This window comes from Rousettus aegyptiacus, unplaced genomic scaffold (genome assembly GCF_014176215.1).
Source record: "Rousettus aegyptiacus isolate mRouAeg1 unplaced genomic scaffold, mRouAeg1.p scaffold_m13_p_2, whole genome shotgun sequence".
Lineage (NCBI taxonomy): Eukaryota > Metazoa > Chordata > Mammalia > Chiroptera > Pteropodidae > Rousettus > Rousettus aegyptiacus.
The window spans coordinates 154,499,818-154,517,258 of record NW_023416295.1 but is presented as its reverse complement, the minus strand read 5'-3'; the positions used below and the strand labels follow the sequence as shown (position 1 = coordinate 154,517,258).

General features: G+C 35.5%; 1 protein-coding gene across 1 annotated transcript; it reads right to left on the bottom strand.

Moving 5' to 3' along the window:
* Positions 1-218: 218 nt before the first annotated feature.
* On the bottom strand, positions 219-10,465 carry OLR1 (oxidized low density lipoprotein receptor 1). Its single transcript, XM_016128916.2, has 6 exons — positions 10,311-10,465; positions 7,685-7,786; positions 6,034-6,279; positions 1,791-1,930; positions 1,376-1,491; positions 219-1,107 (listed from the first exon to the last, which is right to left on the bottom strand). Exons 1-6 carry the CDS (start codon positions 10,396-10,398, stop codon positions 963-965), a joined length of 837 nt encoding a protein of 278 aa, XP_015984402.1. The 5' UTR covers positions 10,399-10,465; the 3' UTR covers positions 219-962.
* Positions 10,466-17,441: the final 6,976 nt, after the last annotated feature.

Sequence of the window (17,441 nt, the reverse complement as noted above, 5' to 3'; positions counted from 1 at the left end):
TTTGGTCCTATATGTTTCTGAATTATAGCATAGTAAAACAAAATTAAAAAGAGGTAATTTATAAAGAGTATGTACTTTAGAGGAAAAATAAATCAACTGTTTTTTCCTCTGGACTATCCACCTCGTGAATCTACCAAATACTGTTCCGAAGAATTAAAGGTACTAAGCTGTCTTTTGGTAGCGAAAAAATGAAGAAATAACTCATTCAGGAACTATACTTAATTGTAGACTCGTTTACTTCTTCAGACATCCAAATTGCCCCCAAAATGTGAAGACACGGGATGTGTGTGTATGTGTGTATGTGTGTGTGTGCATGCACGCCTGTGTGTGCGTGCGTGTGTGTGTGTGTGTGTGTGCATGCACGCCTGTGTGTGCGTGTGTGTGTGTGTGTGTGTGTGTGTGTGTGCGCGCGCGCGCGTGCGCATATAGTGGTGGAGTCTGGAGAGAGACCACGATTTCAAAGACCAGCAGTGGCAGCTTTAACATTGAGACATGTTAAGTGTCTTGAATCCTGTCTGACCTTTCCCTTTTCTGTTTCTTCATTTGCTCTGTTTTCCATACATCCTTCCCCCTTTTCGCCCTCTGCTTGCAGTTGGGCACGTTCTGCCTGTTCAATCTTCTATGCAGTTTTACGAGGGTGAAGAGAAGATGGCGCTGAGGTAGAGAGGGTTCCAAGGCTTAGAGAGGGGCAAACCTTTAAAATGAAAAAGGGAAGAGGGACCAAGGGCTGGCAGGAATGCTTAGGACAAGCTAGGTGAAAAAAGGTAGACAGAGATTGAATCAAAATTTTTGATATAAAGGTGTCGGACAGCTGGAGTCCCACTTCCTGCTAAGATGTTCTACAGTCAGATAATATCAGTTCTCAGGGCTCTCACGGTCTGTGCCTAAGTGAGGAAAAATAGCTTAAATTCCAGAAGAGAATTCAAAGATCGACTTCTCCTTTTGTTCCAGAGCCTTCAAATTCACTGTGCTCTCAGTAAAGTCGCCTTCTTCTGGCATATACTGAATGCATTCAAAATGCAGTTGTCAGCAAAAACAGCTCCCCTTTGTAAATATGCACAGGTGCCTGAAGGATACCTCTGGGAAACAGCTCCTTGGAGTCTAAACCTGGGGGTGGGGAGGAAAAAAATAAAAGTAAATTTACTGACATTTCGTGTTTAAAGCTTCAAATCTGCAGTAACAATGGGAAGGAAAACTCAGAGAAGGGCAAGCCCCTCAGTGAGAGGGTTGGGGAAGGAGACTGTCACAAAATTTCCCAAACTTCTCTCTGGCAAGAAGAGGACGTTGTCTGGAATGCTGCAGTAACTTCACTAGCAAGTTCGGCTACATACAGAACACTTCTAAATGGGGGCATCAGAAAGAATAGGAAACTTACACATGGGGCATCAAAGGAGAACCATCTTCCCAGAGCCATGAACGGCTGGGCTCCTTCAGGGACAGCCCGGTCCAGAACGGGAAACTGGAATGGGCACTTGCTTGCTTGATGAATTCCTGTGGGGAGTGACATTTCTGAGTTGATGGTGGAGTCAACGTAGTCATTTTAGATTAGATTCGCAAAATTAAAGAACCAAAAGAGATCATTCCACCCCCTCAATGATTTCGCAGAAATATTTACTGAAGCCTAGAGATACTTTGTAACCTGTCCGTTAAAGGGCATGTAATTAGTAACTAGGCTAGACTAGAAAACAGGTATTCTAACTCAAGAAACTGTTTCTCCATAGAGGGCCTAAACCTGAATTATTTCTCTCTAAGCCAAAACTCCAGCCCAACACACATCCATACAAACTCACCAGGTCATCTGGGCTATTAATTTTCAACATCTGAGCATCCAAAGACAAGCAGCTCTTCTGGCTTTTTTCCCAATTAGATGAGTTGGAGGAAAACAAGTAACAGTGTTCTTCGTGCCACAGCCAGTCTTGGGGACAAGGACCTAGGAAGTATGTTATATGTAATTAGTGAGTTATGCTTGAGTAAAAATATTTCTATAATTTTAAAATCAAGTCTCCCCTTGGGACTTTCCCACGCATACCATGTCTTCTTAATCAGAATTAAATTCAGATTCTGCAAATTCCTCAATAGACTCAGAGTCTTTATTTCTCCATTTTTTGGAGAAAAAGAAAAAACATTCTGATTTTAGTAAACTAAATTCAAAAGCAGGCTGTTGAAAAAGAAAACAAGGCTTAAGCTGGGATCTACTTTTAGAATCTCATCTATTTTTTTTGTTTACACTGTGCAATTCAATTAGTTTTTTTTTTTCAATTATAGTTGGCACACAATATTATACCAGTTTCAGTTGTACAGCATAGCTATCAGAGATCCACACAGCTCACAAAGCAATCACCCCACTAAATCTAGCACCCCTCTTCCCTCTTACATATTTATTACAACGTTATTAACCATCTTCCCCATGCTACACACTCTATAGCTCTATGTCTATTCTGCAACTATCCATTCATACTTCTTAATCCCTTTACCTTTTTTTGCCCATCTAGTAGCCCTCAAAATAGTCTCTGTGAGTTTATTTCCACTTTTGTTGTTGTTGTTTCTTATTTGTTCTTTAGATTCCATATGTACGTGAAATCATGTGCTATTTGTCTTTCTCTATCCAATCCATTTCATTGAGCTCAATATCCTCTAGGTCTATCAAGGCAATATCTTTTTTCATCCTTTTCCTTTTCGTCTATGTGTGACTTTTAATCTGAAGTGAGTGTCTTGTAGGCAGTATATGTAGGGGTCTTATCTATTTTTTAAAGTTAAGTTTAGAATAATGAAAGTGAGAGTTGGGAGAATGTCTTTTTAATAGCCGTTCTGCTACTAAAAAGATATGCTTATATATTTAAAAATTTCAGGTCTTTGAATAATGGATTTAGACTTAAATACTGTGCTTCCTGATTTTAGACACATGTTATACATGAACCATATGTGATTCTTGAGTACTTGGATTATGTTTAGTTTACAGTAAGAGGTACTGTAAGTATGAAATACACACCTGACTTTAAAAACTTAGTATGAAGAAAGAATGTAAAATATCCCATTAATAATTTGCATTCTGATTAGTGTTGCAAAAATATTTCAGATATATTGGGTTAAATAAAATATGTTATTAAAATTAATTTCATGTCACCCTTTGATTGTTTAATGTAATACCAGAAAATTTAATGTTGCAAATACAGCACAAATTATATTTCTTTGGGATAGAGATGTTCTAGGTAGAACAGTATGTTGATACAAAGTGACTTTCTCAATTTCAATAAGACTTCAGAAAATAGGGAAAAAATTTCAGTCCAAAGTACCAACAGAGGCCTTAATCAATAGGTAAGATATGCAATGTCTATATGTTTATGGACATTTTAAAGAAACTCCAAATCCTCCTCATCATCATCATCATCACCTCTTCCATGAGCTAGTAACACTTGGAATCTGTTTAATAGAAAACAAAGCCCTTTGGTCTATGCTATGACCAAAAATGGAAAACAGAAGAAAAAAAAAAGCGGAAAGAGAGAGAGAGAGAGAGAGAGAGAGAGAGAGAGAGAGAGAGAGAAAGAAAGAAAGAAAGAAAGAAAGAAAGAAAGAAAGAAAGAAAGAAAGAAAGAAAGAAAGACAGGAAGGAAGGAATAAAATAACCTAAAACCCTTGAGAAAAGCAACATTTTAATTTGAATTTTCATTGTGGCATAAAACCATTGGATAATTTTATAAGAGTAGGCTTTATCAGGAGAATGTAGGAGGGTGCTGAGTTATAGAGGAAGAAAGTAAATGAGAAAAGGCAAATAGAAGGCTAGGTTGAAAGCAGGCGTTTTTACTTCTTAATTTGCCTAATCTCATCATTTTATGTAAAAGGAAAGAATACATTGGGTTTTGTGGACTAAAGGGCAGTCTAGGTAGGTTTTCTAAGCCATGACAAAGCAAGAAAGACAAATCTCAAAATGTGGTACTCAAACCACATGTGTTTATTTTAATTATTATTTTTATTTAATGAACACAAATATTTCTATTTGTGCCCAAAACTGTCAGTGGTACTTTACATATATTAATTTATCTAATCCTCACAACAACACTGTGAAACAGATTGCATTCATTTTCTTCGTTTGATGGGTAGAGAAAATGGGAGTTGAAACCTAGGCAGTCTAATTCTAGCGTCTGTGCGTTTAATCCTACATCACACTACCTCTCAAACTTCTGAGATGGAGTCATTTGAGGAAATATTTCTTGGTGCCCCTCAGGATGTTCTGATACAGAATCCTGGGGTAAACCTGAAATCTACCATTTTAAACAAGCTACTTGGGTGATAATATGTACAGTAACTTGTGGTTGAGAACCATCACCAATGTCTAGGCTAAATGTAAAGTATGTAACTGTGAAGACCCTGAATCTTTTTTAGCTGGGTGACCTCAAGCAAACCACATATGGTAACTCTTCAGAGTCTTTCCTTCTTCATATATACACTGAGGACCACAGATCTCTTAGTAAGGAACATAAAACTTGTCTCAAACCTGAGAAAACGGATATTTTTTTCCAGGTGGTCTTTTATTATTAATGCTTTTGAGAATCTTCTCAAATCTACGTGATGAAAAGCAGTGCTTTATTTGGTATCACTACTAATTGGCCTTTATCTGACACTGTCAAGGAATGAAACATGTTATGTAATATATCTGCCAGTGAAAGACATATCACTTATTTTTAATTATTTATCCATGCCTGGCATCTCTGGGAGATGGTTCTGAAAGGTCCTGACGTAGATTTAATTCCATGCAACAGATAAAAGCAAAACTTCTTCACAGCCCCTCTTGTGAAATCAACCACCGGCTAGTTGTAGCTATTTCTGTTTATATTAACATTCCTATCCTTAATATACCAGCTTTCCCCCTGTAAGTATTCTTAGAGATGGTGTATTCTTTTATTTTCTCAATAATTCCTCCTTAAAGAGATTAAATAGATGCTTGACACTTAGCTAAAAATTAATTTTGCTAAAAATTTCTGCTTACTGTGGAAAGTTAAGTAACCCTGTAAATAATAAAGGGATTATAAACTGCAAAACTTTATATGAACTTTCTAATCATTATTATTAACATTTAACTTATCTGGGTTTCAAATTTTTCATCTATAAAATAAAATGATCTGTGGTTATCTGTGAACTGTTATTATATAAAGTTTAGTCAAAGAAATTACATGGTTGAGATTGAGTTGCACAGATAAACTGGAGAAAACTATTTATTAGTGGCAGTTAGTTATTGATGTTTAGAATAAGACTCATTTATACACCTCCAAGGAAGAAATGTACTCCCTCTCACATCCTCTAACTCTCCTTATGACTAAAACATATACCTGATTCAATTACACAGTGGGAAGATTAATAGAAAAAACTTCTGTAATAACATCAGACTTTACATTATCATTTTCTTACTATGCTATTTCTACCTACCTCTTAGAGTATGAGTCCATTAAACAGCTGAGATCAACTCAGTTCTTCTCATAGTAAACTGACTTTCTGAGCCCCTCGGATTTTTGTTTAATCTGAAGTATCTACCTAATACTTCTAAGCCGGTCTACTTCTATTGATTCAATTTAAATTGATATAGTACACTTTAAGAAATAGTGCCATAGAATAAAGCTAACGTAGAGGTAGAGGGACAAAGGAGACTGCTTAAGAAAGAAATCAATGATTAAAATACATTGGAATGAAATGAGATAAGAAAATCTGTGACAAGAAGTAAGAGTGGGCATGTTCTTTCAGAAAAAAATCTCAAAACCAGAATTTTAAAAGAAAGAGATATTTTTGAGAAAGGAAAACTTAATTCCACCAAAAGTGTTATTAATTAAATTAGGTATCAAGAATTTGGCAGAGGATGGGGTGGGGATGACAGAAATAGAGAACTTCTGGTATAGAACATTATGAAATTATGTTATAATGTTGTGTAAACAATGATACACATATTCATATGCCAATTTTTGTGCCTAGAGACATTTCTAAAAAAGAGTTAAGATTAAACTGAGAAGTTTCGAATACCTCTCTTCACCCCTCCCTCCCCTATACCTGAAAAATTTGCTGCTTTCTTCAGAGCTTCTTGAAGATTCAAGTTCTGATGAAAAAGTTCCATTTGTTTTTTGGATTCCTCATTCAGTTTCTGAGCAAGCATTTCTATCATTTCCTTCAGCTCTCTTTGTAACTCCTGGGAAGCTTTTTCTTCCTCCTTCTGGGCTAAAAACTGCCCCTCCAAAATATTTTCCTGGTGAGTAAGATTTGCTTGCTGTTGCTTTAGAAGATCAGACACCTGGGATACTAAATCACAGCTGAATTAAGACTATTTCCAATCCCCAATAAAAATCCCTCCACTGGATTTTGAAGAAATCAAATAAATGAATCAAATAATCTTTTCGGACAACAAATAAATCACTAGGAATTGACCCAAATTTACTCAGAAATTATTGATTTGAAAGTTTTTTCATATTCCTGCAATATGTATTTTTAATATCAAGAACTGTCACAGACACTTGTGATTTAAAAAATTATCAAGATTTTACTTGTTATTGAGAGGTACACACAAATAAAAAGTAATCCCAAAATAAGTATCAGTGGCATAAATAAAATACAAACAATCTAAAATAGTCAGTAACCAATTAGAATTAATGACTGTTAGTAAGAATGTCACTAATGATTTAGCCTATTTGTTTCCTCATTCCCATCAACTCTCTACCCTTTCAGACTTCCTAAATTTATTTAAGAACTGTGATACTCACACTTATTTTGAGTTACTGTGTCACGAGAGTCTAAAAACTTTTTTTTTTTTCCTACAGCACATTTTAGGAAGGGTGGAGATGAGATGAAGGTTGTGAAATCAAGCAGGCAACAAATGTTAAGGCTCGAGCGTCTTAGTTCTGGAAGTTTTATGATTCAGTAGCAAATGCCTTGAAGGCCAGATTTGACCTTGTAAAGTGACAGAGATTAGGAGAAAGACTTCCAATTATTGCCAGTTGTCAAGGGCACAAATCTCGATCATTGTGAAAGGCCTTAGTGTTTATCAATTGAAAAAATAAATGGTTTGTGACCTTAAACAACTGAAAAATAAATAGCACTTTAAAAGCCTTAAGGACTTGAATTCCAGAAAGCTGAAATGACCCAGATCTACAATCTGAACACACAGGTGGCTTAGATGAACAATGGGCACATCTTTTTTCCTTCCAGGCCACTTTCATCCTTCTCTTCATTTCTTTTCCTCTCAACATCCTCTTTCTTAAATAGCCATACTATGAATTTGAAGTATATTTTATTTTAAATATTTTATTTATTAGACTGTGTTTCTGGTTCTTAACTTCAAAGTGGTATTTAATAATCGCTAAGCTCAACATAAACTAAATGACATTTCTTTCACTTTTGGGTCTTTCAGGTGAACTTATAGGTAAGTTATTCAAATTATTTTCTTTCTCATTATGCTAAGGTTTACATAGGTTCTATCCATAAAATTATGAAAACAAATCAAAACAAAAACTTTGCATTCATAATCTTCATTCCATGCCTCAATTAATTTGAGAGAGTATATACCCATTCATCTTCCCACTCATTCTAAAAAGTTTGCCTAAAATGTACCTAAATCAAGGTTGTTTGAAGGTGTTCTGAAACCAATTTATAAACTACTTTTATAAATTCTCATTTTTTTCCTCTGTCATTTTTCTATGCCAGCACTTACCTTGCATTATCAGCACTATGATAGTCACCAGTAAACCCAGGCAAAGGATCCCTAGAGTCACGGCCACAGGGCACCACCACAGAGAATAAAGAAAAGGAAGACCTAGAGTGACAGAAGATAGAATCAGAAAGACAAAAAGGATTTGGGCGAGTAATCAAACGATTCTTTGGATCTCATCTGTACCTGGTATTTTGCATTGCTTAGTTCCAGTCTTCCCAAGGACTCTGCAAATAATTCATTATCCATATTTACAGATGAATTGTGTGACTCATTGTCACACAATTGACACAATTTAAGGGCCAAGATTCAACACCAGATGTTTGACTCTAAGTATCTGATTCTAAAGCTTATACTTTGTCTGTTACTCACCACAATGACCCTTCAAGAAATTCTCAGTCCAGCCTGGTTAAATCAATTCCAACCGCAGGGCAGAGAGCCAGATGTTTTTAATATAGACCAAGTGTGTGCATGTACACACACACACACACACACACACACACAGTGCGTTTTATAAGTAACATACATAAATGAATGTCAGATATCAAGCAAATAAGCTTTAGTCAGTTAATCAACCAGAGCTCCTCAAAGAATTACAATATAATTCTCTCCTATTCTATTTTTATTCCACTAAAATTACATCTTGGAACTTAGATTATTGATCAAATAAACTAGAAATAAAACCTCAACATTCACTTGACTCAGATTAATTTCACATTCTATATTTACACCAGATATGGCCCTGTTGTTACCAAAAAATATCACTATTAATATAGAAATAAATAAATTATGTAGCCACAGGTGTATGTATGTCTAATTATGTGCTCCATCACTAAAAGAGCTCAGATATTTTGGTTCAGTGGGAAAATATCTCACCTAATATATTTGGATTCCTCATCTTGTAAGATAAATGAATAAGGGACCGATAATATCACCCTGCATATACAAAGAAGAAAACTGAAAGGTCTAGTGATTTGCCAAGTTCACACAAATATTAAAATCTCAACATCAGTCTTTAAACCAATTGTCAGTAGTTATATGACTTGGAACATTACACCACAAAATATCTAGTGCAAACAAGTAATGATCTAAATCAATCAATAGTCAAATTTATTCACAGAGTTTTCATATGCCAAAAGCACTTCTTTTAGGCTCTGCAGATGATACAAACAAGATAGAAATTTTGACATGAAGGAATATGGTTCATTCATAGATTCAAAGTTATTAAGCTCCTAGAGTCTGTGCAGCAAGTTGGCAGAGAAGAAGTAGAAGATAGTAGTGTCTTGTGCAAATAATTTCCTAATCTTATCTGTGTAAATCTTTCAACCAGCATTTCCCTCGGTCAGTATCTGCTCCACAGGAGTAGATATTATAGGAGATAAAGTATGTCCACTACTCTTTAAGTGATGAAACTTATGAATTTTTCGAAGTCACAGGATCCACACCTGTGCAGGGAAAGCAAACTCCCATATTCTATAGGCCACAATTTGTCCTGTCTCCTTGGTAAGTAGAGAGCATTCATCTAATTCCCACTCCTACTAGTAATTTTCTAATCAGAAAGCAATCAAATCTTGTCCAGTAGGTGATTGATATAATCAAATTCTAAGAAAATTAACTTCATAATTGTAGTAAAACTCAGGCCCTCAGTATATACTGTATGATGAATGAATGAATGAATGAATGAGCAAATAACTACTGTTAACTTGTAAGTCTACCTATAAAAGCCATACTATTTTCATACCAAGTTAAGTTCATCAGCTCAAATGTTAAAATTTTCCATGCTCGTACTTATTTTTGCTACTGAGAGAAATTTCTATTTTGTTTATGGAAACATGACCTGGAATTTCCTTATCCAAATTCCTGACATTTTTATGACTTCCCCTCTTAATATTTTGTTCCTTTTTTCAGAATGGATATAAGATAAATGTCAAATTATTCAGATTGTTTGTGGAGTTGAGATTATAAATTAATTCATACTTAAGCAGTTTAACTTACTGTGTATATCAGATTATAGTTTTTCAAAGCAGCACTATACAATAAAACATAATTTATGCTAGATCACACTGAATATTATTTACTCTGCTTATAATAACGCATAAAATATGTCCAGTTTTTGCAATGTATTAAGGACATCATTATAAAAATTATCATTGTATAAATACTGAGTAACTTCAACATTTTCTGAAACTTCTGATAGATTGGATTCTGGATAAATGGGAGATTATGATACAATTCTAGCTCTATCATTAGTTGCATGAAATGGGTAATTCAGTTAAACCTCTGCTCCCCAGCTAGTTATCTGTAAAAGAGAAACAATAATAGTCCTAATCTCAAGGTGTGAAGATTCAGAAAAATAGTGCATGTAAGTGAATAGTAGAGAACGTAGCCTATAGTAAAGGTTCAATGAAAGTTATCATTGTCTACTACATGATCATTCATACCAAGTTATTTCATTCATTCATCATCATCATTACCATTATATCCAACTTGCTTTTCTTCTAAGTAAACCTTAATTCTGTCATATTTTCCCATACTCAGTGTTTTGACTTCCTACTCTTATATTCAGTTAATTTGCAGTTTTAAACTAATCCAGGATTCTCTCCCTATACACATTCACCATCCCTAGTACCTTTAGCTTTCTCTCCATTTGGTTTCTGATCAGGTTGATCCTTCATAGTCTTACTCTTGAGGTCATCAAAAGTTGCCTCCAAATTCATTCCAAGAATGAGAAAGTGAAGCAGTCAAGAACTTCCACAAAGTAAAAATGTGTGAGCTTCTGCTGGAGTGTTTAAATAGCTACTGATACCTAATAGGAGAATGACTCAATCGTTGGTAGGAGGAAGGAGAGGCTTTGCTTCATATTTGCTGACGCAAATTCTTGGGCTATGTCTATTGCAGGCGGGGAAAGTGGTGATTCTGATAGTGTTTCAGGATATTTCACTAAGTAATTTATGAAAGGGAAACCTGTACTTTCCATGAGTATTTGAGGAGAGAAATTTGTACCCACTCTTCAGGTAAGAAACCTGAAACCTGAAAGAGTAAGTCACACTAAATTTGTGGAAAAGTGTGCATTTAGACCAGATTCTTTGATTCCAGTGTCCATCCATATTTGTTTGTTTATTTCACAGTAGCAAATTATCTCTATACTGTGTCTTTCACAAGTCTCACATTTCCTTTTTAAATTTTGACTGTTTTAATCATCAGTAGATTTAGGAATCTGGGGAGTCAATCACATATGGCTCTTATCTTCAGCCACGGATGACCTGGGTAATTTTATTTTATGTTTTCTATGAAAAATTATTGGAGTAACATTCATAAAATCAAATTTCAAGTGTACGATTTAATAGTATATCATATATATGTAATATCTGTCTATCTATCTATCTATCTATCTATCTATGACACCTGGGTAATCTTAGAACTTAATTAGAGGTACTATATATACAGTGGCAGTGTAGCATAGTAGCAGAGAAAACTTTGAAGCCAGATGGAGCTAGTGTCAAATCTTTCCTTTGCTATCACCTTGATTTGTAATCTTGGAGAATTACTTAACACTCTGAACATATGTCTTTGCCTATAAATTGAAACACTATATTATCCACTTCATAATGTTGATAATGTTGCTATGGTGATTCAAATTGGGTGAAAATATTAAGTTTTGTACTTCAAACATAATAAGAACTCAATAAACAATAGTTATTAATATTATGAGTAGTAATCAGCACAGTTGAATTGCCTGTCAAAGAATTTCATTTTATACATGGTTGAGTCACAATCATGGAATCCCCATTCAGAGGCCTATATGTATTCATTGAAAGAATTCTTATCTGTTTCCCCTTCACAACTTCCAAATCATAAAATAAATATCTCCTTACAGTTATATACACTTTTAAAAAAAAATCCTTCTCTATTAGAGATTTCTTGCAGAGTATTTATGGAAACAGTGATATGATATCTTTACTTAAATTATGCCAGGGGGAAAAAAAAAGTAAAAGTAAGGAGACACATAAAAGAACATTGGAAAAAAAATAGGTAAATAAACTATCTAGGAAACTATTAATAAAAATCATCAATACTGACAGCCTAATTAGCATTTCCTTCAAAACATCCTTAGGTTTTTACATATTCCCTTTCCCTGTACAGAGTATCTGAGTCCAAATTGAAAATATTTATTTTGTCATTTAAAGTTTTACTCTATGACACAGTTCACATCCACACACACACACACACACAAAACTCAATGTGTAGGAAAATCAGCTTGTAACAAACCAATGTTATCTACTTTTATCACTCAAACCTCATCCCACTCTCCTTTACTATGAGTGCCAGGAAGCAAGACTGGTTTGAATTCAACGTGGTGACTTTCACATAAATGAAATCTCATGAAATTGTTTTTAATAATGAATCGATAAATACTGAAATGCTATCACAATGAAGAGGACACTATCTTCCCCACAGAAACTCAGTTACTTTATATTTCGTTAGTATTCTGGTATATTAAAATAAGACATATAAATACACTCATTGATGAAATAAACATGACTTGTGTGTGTGTGTGTGTGTGTGTGTGTGCACATTACAGCCTATTAACCTTTATGGATTATCCTAGAAAGCAATGTCTTGCAAGGATATATGTGGCTATATAGTGAAACATCCAAAGATGTACACAGCATCAGAAAGGATTATATTCTTTAGAGAAGGTCTAAGATTGAGCTAAGTCTCTCAGACTTCTGATATCCACCTCCACACTTCACCTACAAAATCCGAGAAAGCTTCATCATCCATTGTCCTTTGAGTCAACACTCACAGGCTGCTCACTAAGCAGTTTAGGACCTCACGATGAACTCTGAAAATCTTGTACTCCCTTCCAATACAATTCATTATTCTTCTTTAAAAAGTCCTCTTATTCATTAATCAATGTCATAAATCTTTAAAAATAAAAATCTTAAAAATTTAGAAATCCTCTTTAACAGATAGGTTTGACATCATAGATTTCTTTACTCTTCTCATTTTATATACTCTAACAGTGTACTGTATTGATTTTCAATTTCATCGATGTTATTCCTTCTCTTCAACTAAATTACAAATCCTTTAAAAGTAAGGATAGATCCCCTTCTATTAAGAAAAGCTCATTTTTTTCCTCCCACCCTGGCACACCATAGAAATTGTGTAATATTCTGCAGAATAAACAGTTAATACTTGAGATTCCTAATTATAAAGACATTGACAGCATAAGCTGGATTTTTAAAATACAGGGAAATTTAACAACAAAAAAAATCTCAATTCTTCTATTTTTAAGAAAGTGGAACTGCATCCCAAAACGTTTATGTAGTTTGCTGAATGTATCTTTTCAACCTCATGCAGACAAGAACTCAGTTCATTGTTCTCCCAATTATGCCAGTTACTAAAAGGCACAGATGACATTGAGATATTATAAATTCAGTATAAACATCTCTCAAAAGGATTCAGTAAGAGACTGTTCAGATCACCAAGGCAGAGACTATCTACTTCATAGAAGACTTTAAAAGTACAGTCAGTGTGAGGTAGGGAACACCCGCACCAAGATTACCCTTAAATATTTTTGTATTGAGGAGCCACCACATGGAGAGTTTGAAAATTAGATCAGTCACTGTCTTTTGGGTCATTTGTCAGGTTCCTCAGCTCAGGCTTTTTTGCCTTTCACTATTCAGGTCTGACAGAAACAAACGGGTTCCTCTCTCTTTTTTATTGTGGTAAAACTTAACATAAAATTTTTACCATTTAGCCATTTTTAGGCATACAGTTCAGTGGCATTAAGAGTCGGGAGGCGTTTTCAGGCAGGATTAAACTGCCAGTAAAGCAGGATGTTTTTGCAGAGTCGACCAGCTGTGCAGTCTGCTGACTCGGGAGGAGGTGCACCTGGTGTGGGGGAGAGAAACTGAATGTTCTTTGACCATGGGAAAGAGTATGTGAAGATAGCTACAAAGTTTCAGTGATTGTTTGTTACTTAGAAGTGTTTTGCTTCTTACTACTCAGTAGGGTATAAATATGCTGTGCAAAACAAACTCCAGGCTGCTGCAGTATTGATTGTGAGCCCTCCCGAATCTGTCTCTTGTCTCTGTCGATTTCTTCAATCCTCACTCCCCATCTCAAGTACTGTTCGACCTAGGCCAGCTGGCTCCAGCAATTAAGTATGTTCACACTGTTGTGCAACCATCATCATCATTCGTCCCCAGGACCTTTTCATCATCTCCAACTGAAGCTATACTCATTAAACAATGAGTTCTGCGTTAGTTAATTTTATGTGTCAACTTGTCTGAGCCATGGGGTAGTCCAAATGTTTAGTCACACATTTCTTCTGAGTGTTTCTCTGAGGATATTTTTGGAAGAGATTAATATTTAACGTAAAAGAAGATTTCCCTTCATAAAATGAATGGGTCTACTCCAGTCACTTGAAAGCCTAAATGAAACAAAAAAACTGACATTTCTCCAGATAAAATAATTCTCTAGCAGACAGCCACTGGACTGGAACCGCATCACTGGCTTTCCTGGGTCTTGAGCCCGCTGCTCTGCTCTTCACATTTGAACTTGCCAACCTCTGTAATTCCATGAGCTAATTCCGTATGATCAATCTCTTTCTTTGTATATATACATCCTATTGGTTCTGTTCCCCTGGAGGGCCTTGATTAGTACGACTCCTCATTTCTTCCTCTTTCCAGCCCTTGGAAACCACCTTTTTATTCACTATCCGTATGAATTTTTTACTCTAGATACCTCACGTAAGTGAAAGAATATTTATCCTGTTGTATCTGACTTATTTCACTTGGCATAATGTCTTCAAAGATCATCTAAGTTGCAGTCATGTGTCAGAATTTTCTTCCTTTTTAAGGCTCATATTCCTTCCCTTGCATGTGTAAATTACATTGTGTTTGTCCATTCATCCATTAATGGACATTTGGATTTCTCCTGTGTTTAAAGATCCAGAGGGATAATTTCTATAATCCTTGCATGGCAGATACCTGGACAGACTTGACAGACTTTAAGTGGTTCTCATTATCCCTGCTTTCTGGTTTCATGCTCTTGCATTACCCTCTCCCCTTGAGCGTAGGTGGGACTTGTGGCTTGGAGTGTGGCTAAGGTGACAGAATATATGTGATTATGTAAATATAATTACATAAGGTATAGTGCCAAACTTGCTAACGTTTCTCTCCCTCCTCTCTAGCTGCATTTAAAGGAGCAAGCGTGCATGACTCCCACAAAGAAATGAATTCTGCCTGAGGGAGCTTAGAAGTGTGTTCCTCCCCAGTTGAGCCTGCATATGAGAACACAATCTAGCAGACACTTTGTTGAAAGCCTTGTGATAACCTAGCTAAGCTGTGCCCATGCTTCTAAACCACAGATACTGTGAGGTGATAAATGCTGTTTTCCATTGTTGCTCATATAATTTGTGGTAATGTGTTACATGGCACATAAAACGAATAATCCTATGATAAACTTTATCCTCCTGTTTTATTAAACTTCCTTATATCTAACGCTATCACTGGCCTTCAATGCTTCTGAGGTTACCACTCAATACTCAGGCTGCAATCTTTGGTCATACAATAAAGACACTTCTTAGTAAAGTGATTTCTTCTGCCACATTATCTATTTTTGAACCCCTGGCTGTGGTTCAACTCACTGTTCAGCTCTTTATAACTCATATTTGATGTCTCAGAGTGATAACAGTTCTGGCCCCTATTCCACTGAGGCACAGAGAGGAAGGGACTCTACAGGGGATCACCTGACTTGGCCAAGGTCAAAAAGAAAATAAACAACGGAACCAGACATAAGTAATTCTTTAGTCCCACTTGTTACAGCTATTGTGTAACAAGGCCCCGAAGCACAGGTGAAAAGGCCTGTGTACATGTGCGCTCCACTGGTTCCACTCCAAGTCCTTAACAACTGTGTCTAAGCTAATAATTCACAAGTTTAATGGAACTGCGAGATTGTGTAGGGTTGTAATGAGACTGTTTCCCTTTACCTTGGCTACAAGCCTTTTCATTGTAATACTTTGTTCAGTCTTCCTACCTTTATCCTCTCTCCTCTGACATGGGGCTGAGCTCAGAGATAAAATCGCCACAAGGCATAATCACTTTCATTAGGATAAACAAAAAGTTTTATTTCTCCAGGGGATAAGTCAATGAGAAAGGAAAAAAAAAAAAAGTGGCAACAGTGATTCTAAGCAAGAAAAGTAACAAGGAGGTCATTAACGTAATTTTGTTTTGTTCGAATTTGTTAAGAAGCTGGAGGGCAAAAAGTTGATGGCAATCACATGGCAGGAAAGTGCACGGGGAGGAAAAAACAGTCACGTTAATTGGCAAACCTGTTCAAGCAGGTGAAGTCCAGCGTGATTGAAAGAAGAGATGGCTGGTTAGCAAAGGGAGCAATTCAAGATTTGGAATAGCAGGAAAGGTAGAACATGATCATGGTCACGATACATATGAGAAGCATGGAGGATGTTAGTTATCCATGAAGGTGAAGGTCATTGATGAAATTGAGTGGAAATCATGATTATCTTAACACATAAAATGCTTATTATATCAGGACAATTTTACACATTCCACACACTTATTTAATCTCTATAAGTATATGAAGAAGCAGTGTTTTTATTATCCCATTTTATAGGGAATGAAACTGAACTAAGAGAGAAATGTAATAACTTGTCCAACATAACACAGCTAGTAAGTGACAGAGCAAGTATTTCATCCCAGAAAATATAGCTGGATTCTTAGCCATGATGCTCTTCTGTCTCTCTGACAAGAGAAAGGTTACTGATGCTACTCATGTACCTGGCATTCTGAATAGAAATATTCTGAACAAATGCCTTCATGTCTCTGATTGTAGTTCCTCTATGAAACAACATCTAGGGCAGGTCAAGTGAACATTCTACTCTTATTTTATGAATAGCAAAATCAAGGACTGGAGAAAGTACGTAATGATTCAGTAGAGAGCTCGGACTAGAGTTCTGCTCTCTTTGTCCTGTAAAATGCCTACAAACTTGCCAAGATTTCCACTGAAATTTGTAAAACACTATTCATTCTAACTCTATCTTCCTTACATTTAAAAAAAGAAAGTAGTCCTCATTTTGTTTTGGAACTGATTGGTTTCAACTCATCACCATTGGTTTTTCTCTCACTATTTGATTTCTGTAACTAAGAAAAAAAATTAAGTTTACATGCTTCATTCTCATATCACATTGTCATACTGTGTGAGGGCTCTTAGAATCCACCCCACCCAATAGTTCCCCTCAACAATCATTCAATAAAATTAAACTTTTAGAGTTAGAAAAAATCTGAAAGGTGGTTTTATTCAATTCTTATGAGAAAGATATATCTCTATAAACTGTCTAATTTTCTTATAAAATACTTTGTATTTAAATATTTTAAATAATTTCTATTAAGTAAAAGATTATCAACTTAAATATAAATCATTTATACAGCATTCATTTGTTCTTGTAGATATACTTCTTTACAAATATTCTATGTCCTTTCCGTTCATGATAATTTATACTCTTACCTTAGATTTTATTTGAGAGAAAGAGAAAATGGGGTGGGGAGGGAGAGAGAGAGAACTTGGAACCTAGTTTAGAAAAAGAATGTCTGTCTGACAATTGTTTCAATAGAAATTTAAGTCAGGTTGGAGGGGGATTTCATGGACAGGATCCAGAGATTTTAACCTCCACACCTGGATGGGATGGATTTCCAGTTCATTTAGCAACCTCTCAGTCCTACTCCAATGATTA